Source organism: Aethalodelphis obliquidens, unplaced genomic scaffold (genome assembly GCF_003676395.1).
Source record: "Aethalodelphis obliquidens isolate GAN/ISIS:26980383/991018 unplaced genomic scaffold, ASM367639v1 scaffold19, whole genome shotgun sequence".
Taxonomy (NCBI): domain Eukaryota; kingdom Metazoa; phylum Chordata; class Mammalia; order Artiodactyla; family Delphinidae; genus Aethalodelphis; species Aethalodelphis obliquidens.
Genome location: NW_020837963.1, coordinates 16,024,427 through 16,039,485, shown reverse-complemented (window position 1 = coordinate 16,039,485; position 15,059 = coordinate 16,024,427). Strand labels below are relative to the sequence as shown.

The following is a 15,059-nucleotide window of genomic DNA, read 5'->3' as shown; positions in this document are numbered from 1 at the left end:
GTGTGTGTGTGTGTGTGTGTGTGTGTGTGTGTGTGTGTGTGTGTGTGTGAATTTCCTTGTTTCTTGACTGCTTTCAGTCTCTTTTGCTTGCCATTTAGTAGTGTGACTCCTGACAAAATCATTTTTCCAGTGCTTACCATGTAGGAGTCCAGAATCAGAATCTGGAAAGAAGATGTGGAAGCATCCACTGGATATTCTGATTGACTCTTTTAGAAATGAGATCTGATTTTTTTCAAACTGTGCTTGTTTTATTTCAAACACTTTCCCTCCATAAAGTTTTATTGTCTAGAGTTTTTTCCCACAGTAGTGTCTCTGATATGAATAGATTAATCAGAAGATAGGTATATATTCTTGGCTTCTGATATAACTATAATATTTATATTACAAATATAAATTTATAATAGAATTGGTTTCATTTGTGTTGTTGTTTTGGGGATAATATTCCACTAACTTCTATTATACATTTAGAAAGCTTAAGGTTGAAATATCACTTCTATAAAATTGTTACAGCTCATAAAGATTAGTTTTCTTCTAAAAATCAAATATCAGAATTCAAGCAAAATAATTTTAGCCATTTTAATGCCTGAAAATGTAAAATGTTTGCTAATTGGTTAGAGGAAGCAGATTTCCCCCAGTATGGTTAAACTCAGGAGAGGCCCATCTTTATTAGACTGCAAAAGCACATTTTCATTAAATACAAAATGGCATCAGGTGAGGAAGGTAACCTGCTGACAGAAAAGGCCTTTGATGAATCAGGGTGTGTTTAAAATGTGCTATCTGCACTAAAGCCCTAGATCCATTTGTGTAACTTTCAACAATTAATGTGACAGATGGCCTCAAACAGCCTTGGAATCCTGATCTTTTGTGTCAAGCTTCAGAGGCTTGGCAGTTGCTCTGGAAGGTTGAAGTGTCAATCTGTCCACCAGCGGTTTGCACTTTGGTTCCATAGTCAACAGGAGATGGCCATGGCTATAAGAGCAGCTCTCTACCCCTCCTGAGGGCGAAGCATCTAGGTTGGAATCTTGATGTTCAAAACATACTTTGGAGAGGTTGTCATGTGGGCTTGCAATAGAAAGCCAGTCTACATGGCATCAAAGCTGTTGACAACAGTAGTAGTTTCTGTGTCCGTTCTTTGTATAGTATATGGAAATATGTGTTTATATATGTGTTTTCCATTTTTTAAAGTAAAAAAGTCAAAGGTTCATAAAAATTAAAAGAATGTACAGTAATCACCTTTATATTCACCACTAAGATTCAACGACTTTTAACGTTTTGACATCTATGTATCTGTCTATTTGGCAATATCTGGGGACTTTTTAGATTGTTACCACTCAGGGGATGATGCTACTAGCATTTTGTAGGTAGAGGCTAGAGATGCTGCTAAACATTGTACAATACATTGAACAGGCAGCCCCCTCAACAAAGAATTATCCACCCCCAAATGTCAATAAGGCCACAATTGAGAATTGAGAGGTGTGTGTATGTGTGTTGCTGAACCAGCTGACAGTGAGTTGTAGACATAATGGCACTTCATTTCTAAATAACATGAAAAGTCCACGTTATTTAAGAAAAAAAGAATTTAAAGAAATAGGAGAGTGTCCAGAGATGGAAGAAGCAGAGAAAAAGTGCTAGAAAATTAGATATAAGGGAAGATTCCAGGATATAAGGATAAGGTGAAATGTGTAGAAAAACCTGATTGAGTTGTTGGTCACATCTGGATCCTTGGCAGAAATGATCTGTATGGTTGTTCCAATTGCCACATCTTCAGGTACCTCCACAAAATAAAAGCCAGGTTCAAACACAGGGGGCTCATCCACATCTTCCACACTGATGTGCACTGTGGTTGTGTCCTGAAATGGGCCTAGGTTCAGAAAACGCATCTCTAGGTGAGGATTGGCTCCCTCCACTTTTAAGGTGTAGCTTTTCTTGGTTTCAAAACTCAGGGGCTGAAAGTAATGACAGGAAAATAGATCAGTTAGGAGCATATACGTCAGGGTTCTAAAAAATGGATGATACTGCTGGCTAGTGGGTAGATTCTCAAATGCATTAAAATGGTGGAAAAGAGGCAAGAGGAAAAATAAGGGAATTTTTTCTTTTGTTCCATGGCTCTCGGAACGCGGGCCTCTCACTGTTGTGGCCTCTCCCGTTGCGGAGCACAGGCTCCGGACGCGCAGGCTCGGCAGCCATGGCTCACGGGCCCAGCCGGTCCGCGGCATGTGGGATCTTCCCGGACCGGGGCACGAACCTGTGTCCCCTGCATCGGCAGGTGGACTCTCAACCACTGCGTCACCAGGGAAGCCCTGTTCCATGGTTCTTGGTCTTAATGTCACTTTCAACGATTTGGGTAAAGAAAGTAAGGAGGATGCTAAAGGAAGCCATTTTGCTGATGAAGAAAGGCACTGAACCCTGGGCAGGGCTGATTTAACTTGTCTACTCTTTAATCAGCATGGTCATCTTTAGAAATGCTTGTTCATTTGAAAAGGTGTCATGATAATTAAGAGAGAGTTTGAGTTCTGTTTCAGCGTATCCATACAACTGAGGCCTAGGCTTTTCTGTTTTCTTTGAAAAAACCCAGTTCTTGAGTACAAAGGCAATAGTGATTTTATTCCAATAAACTATTAATAAACACCTCACAAAGATTCTCAAAGCACTGTGTCAGATCAATATTTGTGTGTTTAGTTTATCATAGACAATCTTTTTTAAAAACCTAATCCAGTACCTCATTTTACAATGAAAGAAACTGAGACTCAGCGAGCTAGCAGACTGGCCTAAGCTGATGTGGTTACGCTGTGTCAGAGTAGAAATGCTGCTCTTGATCTGTAAATTCCTCATTCAAGGCTCACCCCCAAAAGTTTAACTTTGTCTAATAAAACCCCATGTCATAAAATATAACTTTTTTGGTGTTTCCTTTTTTGGATCTATCTCTACCTTCAGAATGTTTTATGTCAAAATAAATACAGCACTTTAAGGCAGAAAGTGGACTTGAATGCCATCTCAAGAATAATCCATTTGTGTTTCTTTTTTTTAACTGACAAAAATGTATAAAAGTTTAAAGCAACACTTACCTCAAAATATCATTAATAATTTAAAAAATGATGGAAGCTCAATTCTATAATTACAGAGGATAGTGAAGCAGTTACTAAAGCTTAAAAGTCACATGTCAACTTGGTGATGACAAGTTTTTCTAGCTAAACATTTCATTCATTTGTCCCTTTTTCATAAAATGTGCTGAATGTCAGCACATTTCATGTTAGAAAGAGGCATGTGTCTAAGCAACTGGTTTGGTTTTGAGAAACAAACAGCAGTAGGAATTGCTTTAACTGAATTTGTTATTTTCAAATTCTAACAAAAAGTTTTTTGTTTGTTTTGTTGCTGTTGTTGGTTTACCACTGGTCCTGTATTTACTTAGCACCATACTTTGTACTCTTTGTTTCATGGAGTCCATCGTTCCCATTTGAACGAAGTGGCCATTTCCACCAGCCGCCCTGTGTCCGTAGTTCTTAGTCAAAAGGCAGGGTTTTCATAAACAGGGAAATCTGCCACTCAGGTTTCAATAAATTTGAAGGAATAGGTTTACCAGTTTATTTTATTTATACTACTCTTTTAAGTCTAGACATTTATCTTTCCTGGTAAATTACACTGTATTCTTTTAGAATTCTTTCCTTATGTAGAAGTAACCCAGAGTGGACACTGATTGTTTATGTTAGGTTTGAGCTAGGCAAAATATGTTGTTCCTTTAATTTTAAGTCATTTTTCTAATTTGGTATGAATTTTGTAAAAATTAAGATGTAACTTACATACATTAAAATTCATCTTTTTTAGTGTAAATTTTTGTAGGTTTTGACAAATGTATACAATTATGTACGTGTCTCCTATGATAATTAAGATATAGAACAGTTCCATCACCCCATTATGCCCTGATCAGTACCTCTTTGTGGTCAGGTCCCACCCCCCTGACACCCATTGATCTATTTTGTGTCCCTTTTACAAGAATGTCATATAAATGCAGTCATTCAGTAGGTAGTCTTTCGAGTCCGGTTTCTTTCACTTAACATATGCATTTGAGATTCATTCATGTCATTGTGAATGTGGAGTTTGTCCCTTTTATTGTCAAGTAGTATTCCATTGTATGGATGTACCACAGTTTGTTTATCCATCCTCCACTGGAGGTACATTTGAGTTGTTTCCAATTTCTGATGGTTATGAATAAAGCTACTATGAATATTTGTATACAGGTTTTTGTGGGAACATAGGTTTTCATTTCACTTGGGTAAATACCTAGTAGTGGGATCATAGGATTATTTGGTAAGCATATTTTAAATGTTATAAGAAACTTCCAAACCAATTTTCAAAGTGGCTGTACCATTTTGCATTCCCACCAGGAATGTATGAGAGTTCTGGTTGCTCCACATCCTAGTCATTATTTGGTTTTGTCAGTTTTTCTGGTTTTAGCATCCTACTGGCTGTGAAATGGTTTCTCATTGTGGTTTTGTTTTACATTTCCCTAATGCCTCATGATGTTGAGCATCTTTATATCTTCTTGAAGAGTTCTTTATATATTTTATATTAAAGTCTTTTATCAGACAGGTGATTTGCAAATATTTTCTCCCAATCTGTGATTTATTTTTTCACTCTTTTATCAGTGAAGAAAAGAAACTCTTAAAGTCTCATTTATCACATTTTATTTTGTAGATTGGGATTTTGGTGTCATATCTAAAAAAATTACCTAATCAGGGTCACAAAGACTTTCTTCTCTGTTTTCTTATAGAAATTTTACAGTTTTAGTTTTTCACATTTAGGTAAATCATCTATTTTGGGTTTATTTTTGTAGCTATGAATCAAGGTTCTTTATTTTTTTTTTTTTTGTATACAGACATACAATTTTTCTAGCACTGTTGAAAGACTAGAGCGAGTTTTTAATTATTGTTAAAATTTCTTTTTAAATAAGTTACTCAGTGATTTTTATATTATTTAAGATTATTGTCTCCCTTAAATAATTTTATTATTTAAAATTTAAAGAAAACATTGCCTTAAATACCCTAAACTTTAAATTGCCGATAATTGATATGAGTTTGACATTTCTGTCTAGAAAAGTTTTTGTACTTGTTTTTACATATTTAAATAGTAAATCAAAGAGTAGTAATGTCTGAGAACCCAAGTTAAATTCAAGAAATTTCCTAGAGTTGGAGCACGTAAAAATGAAGTTATTATATCCTTGAAAATTGAGTAATGAAGATTATGTTACAAAATAGTAATGCAGTTCCCCTAAGCAGCATTAATCATTCCCTCTTCTTTTCCCATAGCACTTTGTCTTACTTGCGTTATGGCTCTTCTTATTTTGTATTATAAATATTTCTTTCTGTGTTGGTTGCCTTCATGATACTAAAGGGCAAAGATTATGATTTAGTCAGATTTTTATTCCCCAGTACCTAGGGAGGGACTAAACCCCAAAAATGTTGTTACATTGAGTAGTGCAAAAGTGTTTCAGTGTATTAACATGTATTGATACTAGTTGAGTGATGATATATACAGACTTTACGTTGCCATATTTCAATGATTTAAAGATACACATTTTTTTGTATTTTGACATTTTGGAAATAGGGTTGCTTCTCCAATTGATAGCATCTTATAATTGCTGCAGGCCCAACGAGAGGTAGGATGTACTTGTCACCATTTGTGCTAGCCAAACCTGGTCAAAGTCGTTCATGTACTTCGGTTGTGTTCTGCACTTGTTGGTAATACATGTGTTGAACTTTACTGCCTTCTAAAATGTCTTCAGAAAGATTGTATTATGATTCAACATTGAAACAAAAGTTGCTGTGTAGGTAAAATGGTATGGAAACAATAGCAGGGAATAAATCCGATATTAGTGAAACAAATAAGTCTGTGTCTGCAAGGGCTTTTCCAGTAACTACAAACAAAGGAATGAGAAAGCATTGTATCATTCAAATTAGCAGGAGGTTTGTGTGTGTGTGTGTGTGTGTGTGTGTGTGTGTGTGTGTTTTAAGTGATATGTAAAACAGTGATGGGGGATGTGTCAGGGAGGACCTTCAAGATGGCAGAGGAGTAAGACGTGGAGATCACTTTCCTCCCCACAAATACATCAAAAATATATCTACATGTGGAACAACTCCTACAGAACACCTGCTGAATGCTGACAGAAAACCTCAGACTTCCCAAAAGGCAAGAAACTCCCCATGTGCCTTGGTAGGGCAAAAGAAGAAAGGAAAAACAGAGACCAAAGAATAGGGATGAGACCTGCACCTCTGGGAGGGAGCTGTGAAGGAGGAAAAGTCTGCACACACTAGGAAGCTCCTTCACTGGTGGAGATGGGGGGTGGGTGTGGAGGGAAGCTTTGGAGCCACGGAGGAGAGTGCAGCAACAGGGGTGCAGAGAGCAAAGTGGAGAGATTCCTGCACAGAGGATCAATGCTGACCAACACTCACCAGCCTGAGAGGCTTGTCTCCTCACCTGCCAGGGCGGGTGGGGGCTGGGAGCTGAGACTCAGGCTTCAGAGGTCAGATCCCAGGGACAGGACTGGGGTTGGCTGCATGAACACAGCCTGAAGGGGGCTAGTGCACCACAGCTAGCCGGGAGGAGTCTGGGAAAAAGTCTGGACCTGCTGAAGAGGCAAGAGACCATTGTTTTGGGGTGCGTGAGGAGAGGGGATTCAGAGCGCTGCCTAAATGAGCTCTAGAGATGGGTGCGAGCCACGGCTATCAGCTTGGACCCCAGAGACGGGCATGGAATGCTAACGCTGCTGCTGCAGCCACCAAGAATCCTGTGTGCAAGCACAGGTCACTCTCCACACCTCTCCTCCTGGGAGCCTGTGCAGCCCGCCACTGCCAGGGTCCCGTGATCCAGGGACAACTTCCCCGCGAGAACAGATGGTGTTCCTCAGGCTGTTGCAACATTTTGGCTTCTGCTGCCGCAGGCTCGCCCCACATTCCATACCTCTCCCTCCCCCCGGCCTGAGTGAGCCAGAGCCCCTGAATCACCTACTCCTTTAACCCCCTCCTGTCTGGGTGAAGAACAGATGCCAGAGGGTGACCTACACGCAGAGGTGGTGCCAAATCCAAAGTTGAACCCCAGGAGCTGTGGGAACAAAGATGAGAAAGGGAAATCTCTCTGTGCAGCCTCACGAGCAGCGCATTAAACCTCCACAGTCAACTTGATGTACCCTGTATCTGTGGAATACCTGAATAGACAACGAATCATCCCAAAACTGAGGTGGTGGACTTTGGGAGCAACTGTAGACTTGGGGTTTGCTTTCTGCATCTAATTTGTTTCTAGTTTTATGTTTACCTTAGTTTAGTATTTAGAGCTTATTATCACTGGTAGATTGATTTATTGATTTGGTGGCTCTCTTCCTTTTATTTTATATATATACATATATATTTTTTTCCCTTTTTCTCTTTTTGGGAGTGTGTATGTGTATACTTCTTTGTGTGATTTTGTCTGTATAGGTTTACTTTTACCAATTGTCCTAGGGTTCTATCTGTCTGTTTTTTATTAGTATAGTTTTTAGTGCTTGTTATCATTGGTGGATTTGTTTATTGTTTTGGTTGCCCTCTTCTTTTTTTTTAAATTACATTTTATTTTAATAATATGTATTTTAAAATTTTTATGTTAATAACTTTATTTTATTATTTGTCTTTCTTATTTTTTTCTTTTCTCCCTTTCTTCTGAGCTGTGTGGCAGACAGGGTCTTGGTGCTCTGGCCAGGTGTCAGGCCTGAGCCTCTGAGGTGGGAGAACCGAGTTCAGGACATTGGTTCACCAGAGACCTACTGGCCCCATATAATATCAGTTGGTGAGAGCTCTCCTAGAGATGTTCATCTCAATGCTAAGACCCAGCTCCACTTAGTGACCAGCAAGCTCCAGTGCTGGACATCCTATGCCAAACAACTAGCAAGACAGGAACACAACCCCATCCATTATCAGAGAGGCTGCCTAAGATCATAGTAAGTTCACAGACACCCCAAAACATACCACCAGACACGGTCCTGCCCACCAGAAAGACAAGATTCAGCCTCATCCATCAGAACACAGGCACCAGTCCCCTCCACCAGGAAGCCTACACAACCCAATGAAAGAACCATCCCCACTGGGGGCAGAACCCAAAACAATGGGAACTACAAACCTGCAGCCTGTGAAAAAGAGACCCCAAAGACAGTAAGTTAAGCAAAATGAGAAGACAGAGAAATACACAGCAGATGAAGGAGCAAGGTGAAAACCCACCAGACCAAAAAAATGAAAAGGAAATAGGCAGTCTACCTGAAAAAGAATTCAGAGTAATGATAGTAAAGATGATCCAAAATCTTGGAAATAGAATGGAGAAAATACAAGAAATGTTTAACAAGGACCTAGAAGAACTAAAGAGCAAACAAACTGATGAACAACACAATAAATGAAATTTAAAATTTTCTAGAAGGAATCAGTAGCAGAATAACTGAGGCAGCAGGATGGATAAGTGACCTGGAAGATAAGATAGTGGAGGGCTTCCCTGGTGGCGCAGTGGTTGAGAGTCCACCTGCCAATGCAGGGGACACGAGTTCATGCCCCGGTCTGGGAGGATCCCACATGCCACAGAGCGGCTGGGCCCGTGAGCCATGGCCTCTGGGCCTGCGCGTCCAGAGCCTGTGCTCCGCAACGGGGGAGGCCACAGCAGTGAGAGGCCCGCGTACCGCAAAAAAAAAAAAAAAAAAAAAATGATAGTGGAAATAAGTACCGCAGAGCAGAGTAAAGAAAAACAAATGAAGAGAATTGAGGACAATCTCAGAGACCTCTGGGACAACATTAAACGCACCAACATTCGACTTATAGGGGACCAGAAGAAGAGAAAAAGAAAGGGACTGAGAAAATATTTGAAGAGATTATAGTTGAAAACTTCCCTAATATGGGAAAGGAAATATCAGTCAAGTCCGGGAAGTGCAGGTTCCCATAAAGGATAAATCCAAGGAGAACCACGCCAAGACACATATTAATCAAACTATCTGAAATTAAATACAAAGAAAAAATATTAAAAGCAGCAAGGGAAAAGCAACAAGTAACATACAAGGGAATCCCCATGAGGTTAACAGCTGATCTTCCAGCAGAAACTCTGCAAGCCAGAAAGGAGTGGCAGGACATATTTATAGTGATGAAAGGGAAAAACCTACAACCAAGATTACTCTACCCAGCAAGGATCTCTTTCAGGTTCGATGGAAAAATTAAAAGCTTTACAGACAGAGAATTCTGCGCCACCAAACCAGCTTTACAACAAATGCTAAAGGAACTTCTCTGGGAAGGAAACACAAGAGAAGGAAAAGACCTACAATAACAAACCCAAAACAATTAAGAAAATGGTAATAGGAACATACATATTGAGAATTACCTTAAATGTAAATGGATTAAATGCTCCAACCAAAAGACATAGACTGGCTGAATGGATACAAAAACAAGACCCGTATATATGCTGTCTACAACAGACCAACTTCAGACCTAGAGACACATACAGACTGAAAGTAAGGGGATGGAAAAAGATATTGCATGGAAATGGAAATCAAAAGAAAGCTGGAGTAGCAATTCTCATATCAAACAAAATAGTCTTTAAAATAAAAATTGTTTGTTACAAGAGACAAAGCAGGACACCACATAATGATCAAGGGATCAATCCAAGAAGAAGATATAACAACTGTAAATATTTATGCACCCTACATAGGAGCACCTCAATACATAAGGCAAATGGTATCAGCCATAAAAGGGGAAATTGACAGTAATACAGTCTTAGTAGGGGACTTTAACACCCCACTATCACCAACGGACAGATCATCCAAAATGAAAATAAATAAGGAAACACAAGCTTTAAATTACACATTAAACAAGATGGATTTAATTGATATTTATAGGACATTTCATCCAAAAACAACAGAATACACTTTCTTCTCAAGTGCTCATGGGATGTTCTCCAGGGTATATCATATCTTGGTTCACAAATCAAGCCTTGGGAAATTTAAGAAAATTGAAATCATATCAAGTATCTTTTCTTACCACAACGCTATAAGAGGAGATATTAATTACAGGAAAAAATGTGTAAAACATGCAAACACATTGGAGGCTAAACAGTACACTACTAAATAACCAAGAGATCACTGAAGAAATCAAAGAGGAAATCAAAAAATACCTAGAAACAAATGACCATGAAAGCACGATGACCCCAAACCTATGGGATGCAGAAAAAGTAGTTCTAAGATGGAAGTTCATAGCAATACAATCCCATCTCAAGAAACAAGAAAAAAACTCAAATAAACAACCTAAACTGACACCTAAAGCAATTGGAGAAAGAAGAACAAAAAAACCCCAAAGTTAGCAGAAGGAAAGAAATCATAAAGATCAGATCAGAAATAAATGAAAAGGAAATGGAGGAAATGATAGCAACAATAAAACTAAAAGCTGGTTCTTTGAGAAGGTAAACAAAATTGATAAACCGTTAGCCAGACTCATCAAGAAAAAAGGGAAAAGACTCAAATCAATAGAATGAAACAGAAGAAGTAACAACTGACACTGCAGAAATACAAAGGAACATGAGAGATTTCTACAAGCAACTATATGACAATAAAATGGACAACCTGGAAGAAAAGGACAAATTCTTAGAAAAGCGCAACTGTCTGAGACTGAACCAGGAAGAAATAGAAAATATAAACAGACCAATCACAAGCACTGAAATTGAAACTGTGATTAAAAATCTTCCAACAAAAAAAGCCCAGGACCAGATGGCTTTACAAGCAGATTCTATCAAACATTTAGAGAAGAGCTAACATCTATCCTTCTCAAACTCCTCCAAAATATAGTAGAGGGAGGAACACTCCCAAACTCATTCTATGAGGCCACCATTACCCTGATACCAAAACCAGAGAAAGATGTCACAAAAAAAGAAAACTACAGGCCCATACCATTGATGAACATAGATGCAAAAATCCTCAGCGAAATACTAGCAAACAGAATCCAACAGCACATTAAACGGATCATACACCATGATCAAGTGGGGTTTATTCCAGGAATGCATGGATTCTACAGTATATGCAAATCAGTCAATGTAATACACTATATTAACAAATTGAAGAATAAAAACCATATGATCATCTCAATAGATGCAGAAAAAGCTTTTGACAAAATTCAACACCCATTTATGATAAAATCCCTCCAGAGAGTAGGCATAGCGGAAACTTACTTCAACATAATAAAGACCATATATGACAAACCCACAGCCAACATCATTCTCAATGGTGAAAAACTGAAACCATTTTCACTAAAATCAGGAACAAGACAAGGTTGCCCACTCTCACCGCTGTTATTCAACATAGTTTTGGAGGTTTTAGCCACAGCAATCAGAGAAGAAAAAGAAATAAAAGGAATCCAAATCAGAAAAGAAGAAGTAAAGCTGTCACTGTTTGCAGATGATGTGATACTATAAATAGAGGATCCTAAAGATGCTACCAGAAAACTACTAGAGCTAATAAGTGAATTTGGTAAAGTAGCCGGATACAAAATTAATGCACAGAATTCTCTTGCATTCCTATACACTAATGATGAAAAATCTGAAAGAGAAATTAAGGAAACACTCCCATTTACCATTGCAACAAAAAGAATAAAACACCTAGGAATAAGCCTACCTAAGGAGACAAAATTCCTGTATGCAGAAAACTATAAGATACTGATGAAGGAAATTAAAGATGATACAGAAAGATGGAGAGATATACCATGTTCTTTGATTGGAAGAATCAGCACTGTGAAAATAACTATATTACCCAAAGCAATCTACATATTCAATGCAATCCGTATCAAGCTACCAGTGGCATTTTTCACAGAACTGGAACAAAAAATTTTACAGTTTGTATGGAAACACAAAAGACTCCTAATAGCCAAAGCAATCTTAAGAAAAATGGAGCTGGAGGAATCAGACTCCTGGAATTCAGACTATACTACAAAGTTACAGTAATCAAGACAGTATGTTACTGGCACAAAAACAGAAATATAGATCAGTGGAACAGGATAGAAAGCCCAGAGATAAACCCACGCACATATGGTCACCTTACCTTTGATAAAGGAGGCAAGAATATACAATGGAGAAAAGACAGCCTCTTCAATAAGTGGTGCTGGGAAAACTGGACAGCTACATGTAAAAGAATAAAATTAGAACACTCCCTAACACCATACACAAAAATAAACTCAAAGTGGATTAAAGACCTATATGTAAGGCCAGACACTATAAAACTCTTAGAGGAAAACATAGGCAGAACACTCCATGACATAAATTACAGCAAGATCCTTTTTGACCCACCTCCTAGAGAAATGGAAATAAAAACAAAAATAAACAAATGGGACCTAATGAAACTTAAAAGCTTAAACTTAAAAGCAAAGGAAAGCATAAACAAGACAAAAAGAGAACCCTTAGAATGGGAGAAAATATTTGCAAACGAAGCAACTGACAAAGGATTAATCTCCAAAATACACAAGCAGCTTATGCAGCTCAATATCAAAGAAAACAGCCCAATCCAAAAATGAGCAGAAGACCTAACTAGACATTTGTTCAAAGAAGATAAACAGATTTCCAGCAAACACATGAAAGGATGCTCAACATGACTAATCATTAGAGAAATGCAAATCAAAACTACAGTGAGGTATCACCTCATACCAGTCAGAATGGCCATCATCAAACAATCTAGAAACAATAAATGCTGGAGAGGGTGTGGAGAAATGGGAACCCTCTTGCACTGTTGGTGGGAATGTAAATTGATATAGCCACTATGGAGAACAGTATGGTGGTTCCTTAAAAAACTAAAAATAGAACTACCATACGACCCAGCAATCTTACTACTGGGAATATACCTGGAGAAAAGCACAATTCAAAAAGAGCCATGTACCACAGTGTTCATCGCAGCACTATTTACAATAACCAGGAGATGGAAGCAACCTAAGTGTCCATCGACAGATGAATGGTTAAAGAAGATGTGGCATGTATATACAATGGACTGTTACTTTGCCATAAAAAAAGAAATGAAATTGAGTTATTTGTAGTGAGGTGGATGGACCTAGAGTCTTTCACACAGAGTGAAGTAAGTCAGAAAGAGAAAAACAAATACCATATGCTAACAGATACACATGGAATCTACAAAAAAACCCAAGTGGTTCTGAAGAACCTAGGGGCAAGAGAGGAATAAAGATGCAGACATAGAGAATGGACTTGGGGACATGGGGAGGGGAAGGGTAAGCTGGGACGAAGTGAGAGAGGGGCATGGACATACATACACTACCAAATGTAAAATAGATAGCTAGTGGGAAGCAGCCGCATAGCACAGGGAGATCAGCTGGGTGCATTGTGACCACCTAGAGGGGTGGGATAGGGAGATTGGGAGGGAGATGCAAGAGGGAGGGTATATGGGGATATATGTATACGTATAGCCTATTCACTTTGTTATATAGCAGAAACTAATACACCATTGCAAAGCAATTATACTCCAATAAAGATGTTAAAAAAAATTAAAAATAAAACAGTGATGAGAATTCATGGCACCTTAGGTTTGATGAAATTCAAAAGTTTTCTGCTTTGTGGCCTGCCTAAGAGGAGAGTGGACTTGAAACAATTGTTTATGGTATGCTGGAAGATGGAAGACATGCTGAAGACGTAGATCATGCTCATATAGAATAAAGAACATTCTGAAATTTGTATGTTTCAAGTTATCTTTGAAAAGCATTTAAATTAAGAGACTGAAAATCGATTGATTACTTAAAAGCCAAAAAAGACCCAAAGTACTGGGTAGTAATCAGTGTGGTTTTATGAAGACCCAATTCTATCAATTCAACTTGATTTCTCTTTTTGAAAAAGTGTGTGCTTTTTTAGACAAATAATAGGCCTAAGGGAAATAAATCAAAAGCAGAACATTTCTTTCAACTTTACATGACATTATTAATGACAAAGTAGGAGGATGGGTGTGGATCAAGCATCTGAGTGAATGTTGTTCCAAAGGTATAGATTGAGCAGTCAATAGCCTCTAAAGTATTTATTGTATTTGACTTGTCCATCTACTCAACTTATTGACCTCTCTTTTAATTCCATTTTCTGGCACCTCATAGGTTCAGAAGAGAAATCCAAATGACCTTGGCAAAGTTGATACATGTTTTGATTAGACATGGATATAGTTTTAGCAATGACAGTGAAAGACAGTGTTCTGTCTTACGAGGCTTAATCTTTTTTCCTGGTAAGGGAGCTGGAGAAACGACATTTTGAGGTTCCTTTCAGATACAGTCTATGGCCATACCACCCTAACCAATCTCATCATATACAAAATTATAATAGTTAATCTTTTTTAAATTAATGGCTTATAGTAAGGTCTAAGATATATTCTAATAATTTGACATAAATTAATATTATTTTATTATTTAGAATTATATACTATTTAAGATATAAAATAAAATTTAAAATATATTGAGAACCTCAAAAGCTCTTCTTCTGATTGCTTAATTCTTTAAAGATAATCTTTGCATTAAAGAGATAATAATTATCCCAAACTCTGAGCTTTTACCTCGTTTATAGTTACCAGTCATGATAGGCAATGTATTATTAATTTTTAGCTTGAGGCATGCCACATAATAGGGGAGTGTTCTTAATCTTATGTCATACAACAACTTGGTATTATTATTCTAGTCACCTTTTATAAAGTATTATTAGTTCTCAAAGAATATGAGTAAAATAAACTGCAATATTTAAATTACATCCAGATTTATATGATGGTTCCAAAGCTAATGTCAGCATTTTGCACTGTTTTGAGGTCATTGTGTGCTGGTTATAAAGATTTCTGGTTGGAGGAATGCTGGATATATCTGTTCTTTTGCTGTACGTGATTGCACCTTAAATAAATAAGGACAAACGTGAACTCTTCCCTTCTTCCTTTCTAAAGCAGTGTTAATTCAGCTCTATGGAATAGCATAGAATAAAGTTATTATTGACACATTAACTTGTGCCACATTCTAAGTTATGACTTTGTTGCTTTTGTCAAGGTCATCAATGACCTCCCTGTT

General features: G+C 37.8%; 1 protein-coding gene across 1 annotated transcript in view; it reads right to left on the bottom strand.

The window, feature by feature from the left end:
- The window catches only part of CDH20 (cadherin 20), a 206,110-nt gene that overhangs the window by 28,658 nt on the left and 162,393 nt on the right, over window positions 1-15,059 (bottom strand). The window contains exon 7 of the mRNA XM_027118670.1: window positions 1,693-1,946. Within this exon, the coding sequence (XP_026974471.1) occupies window positions 1,693-1,946 (254 nt within the window). The remainder of the gene's footprint in view (window positions 1-1,692; window positions 1,947-15,059) is intronic.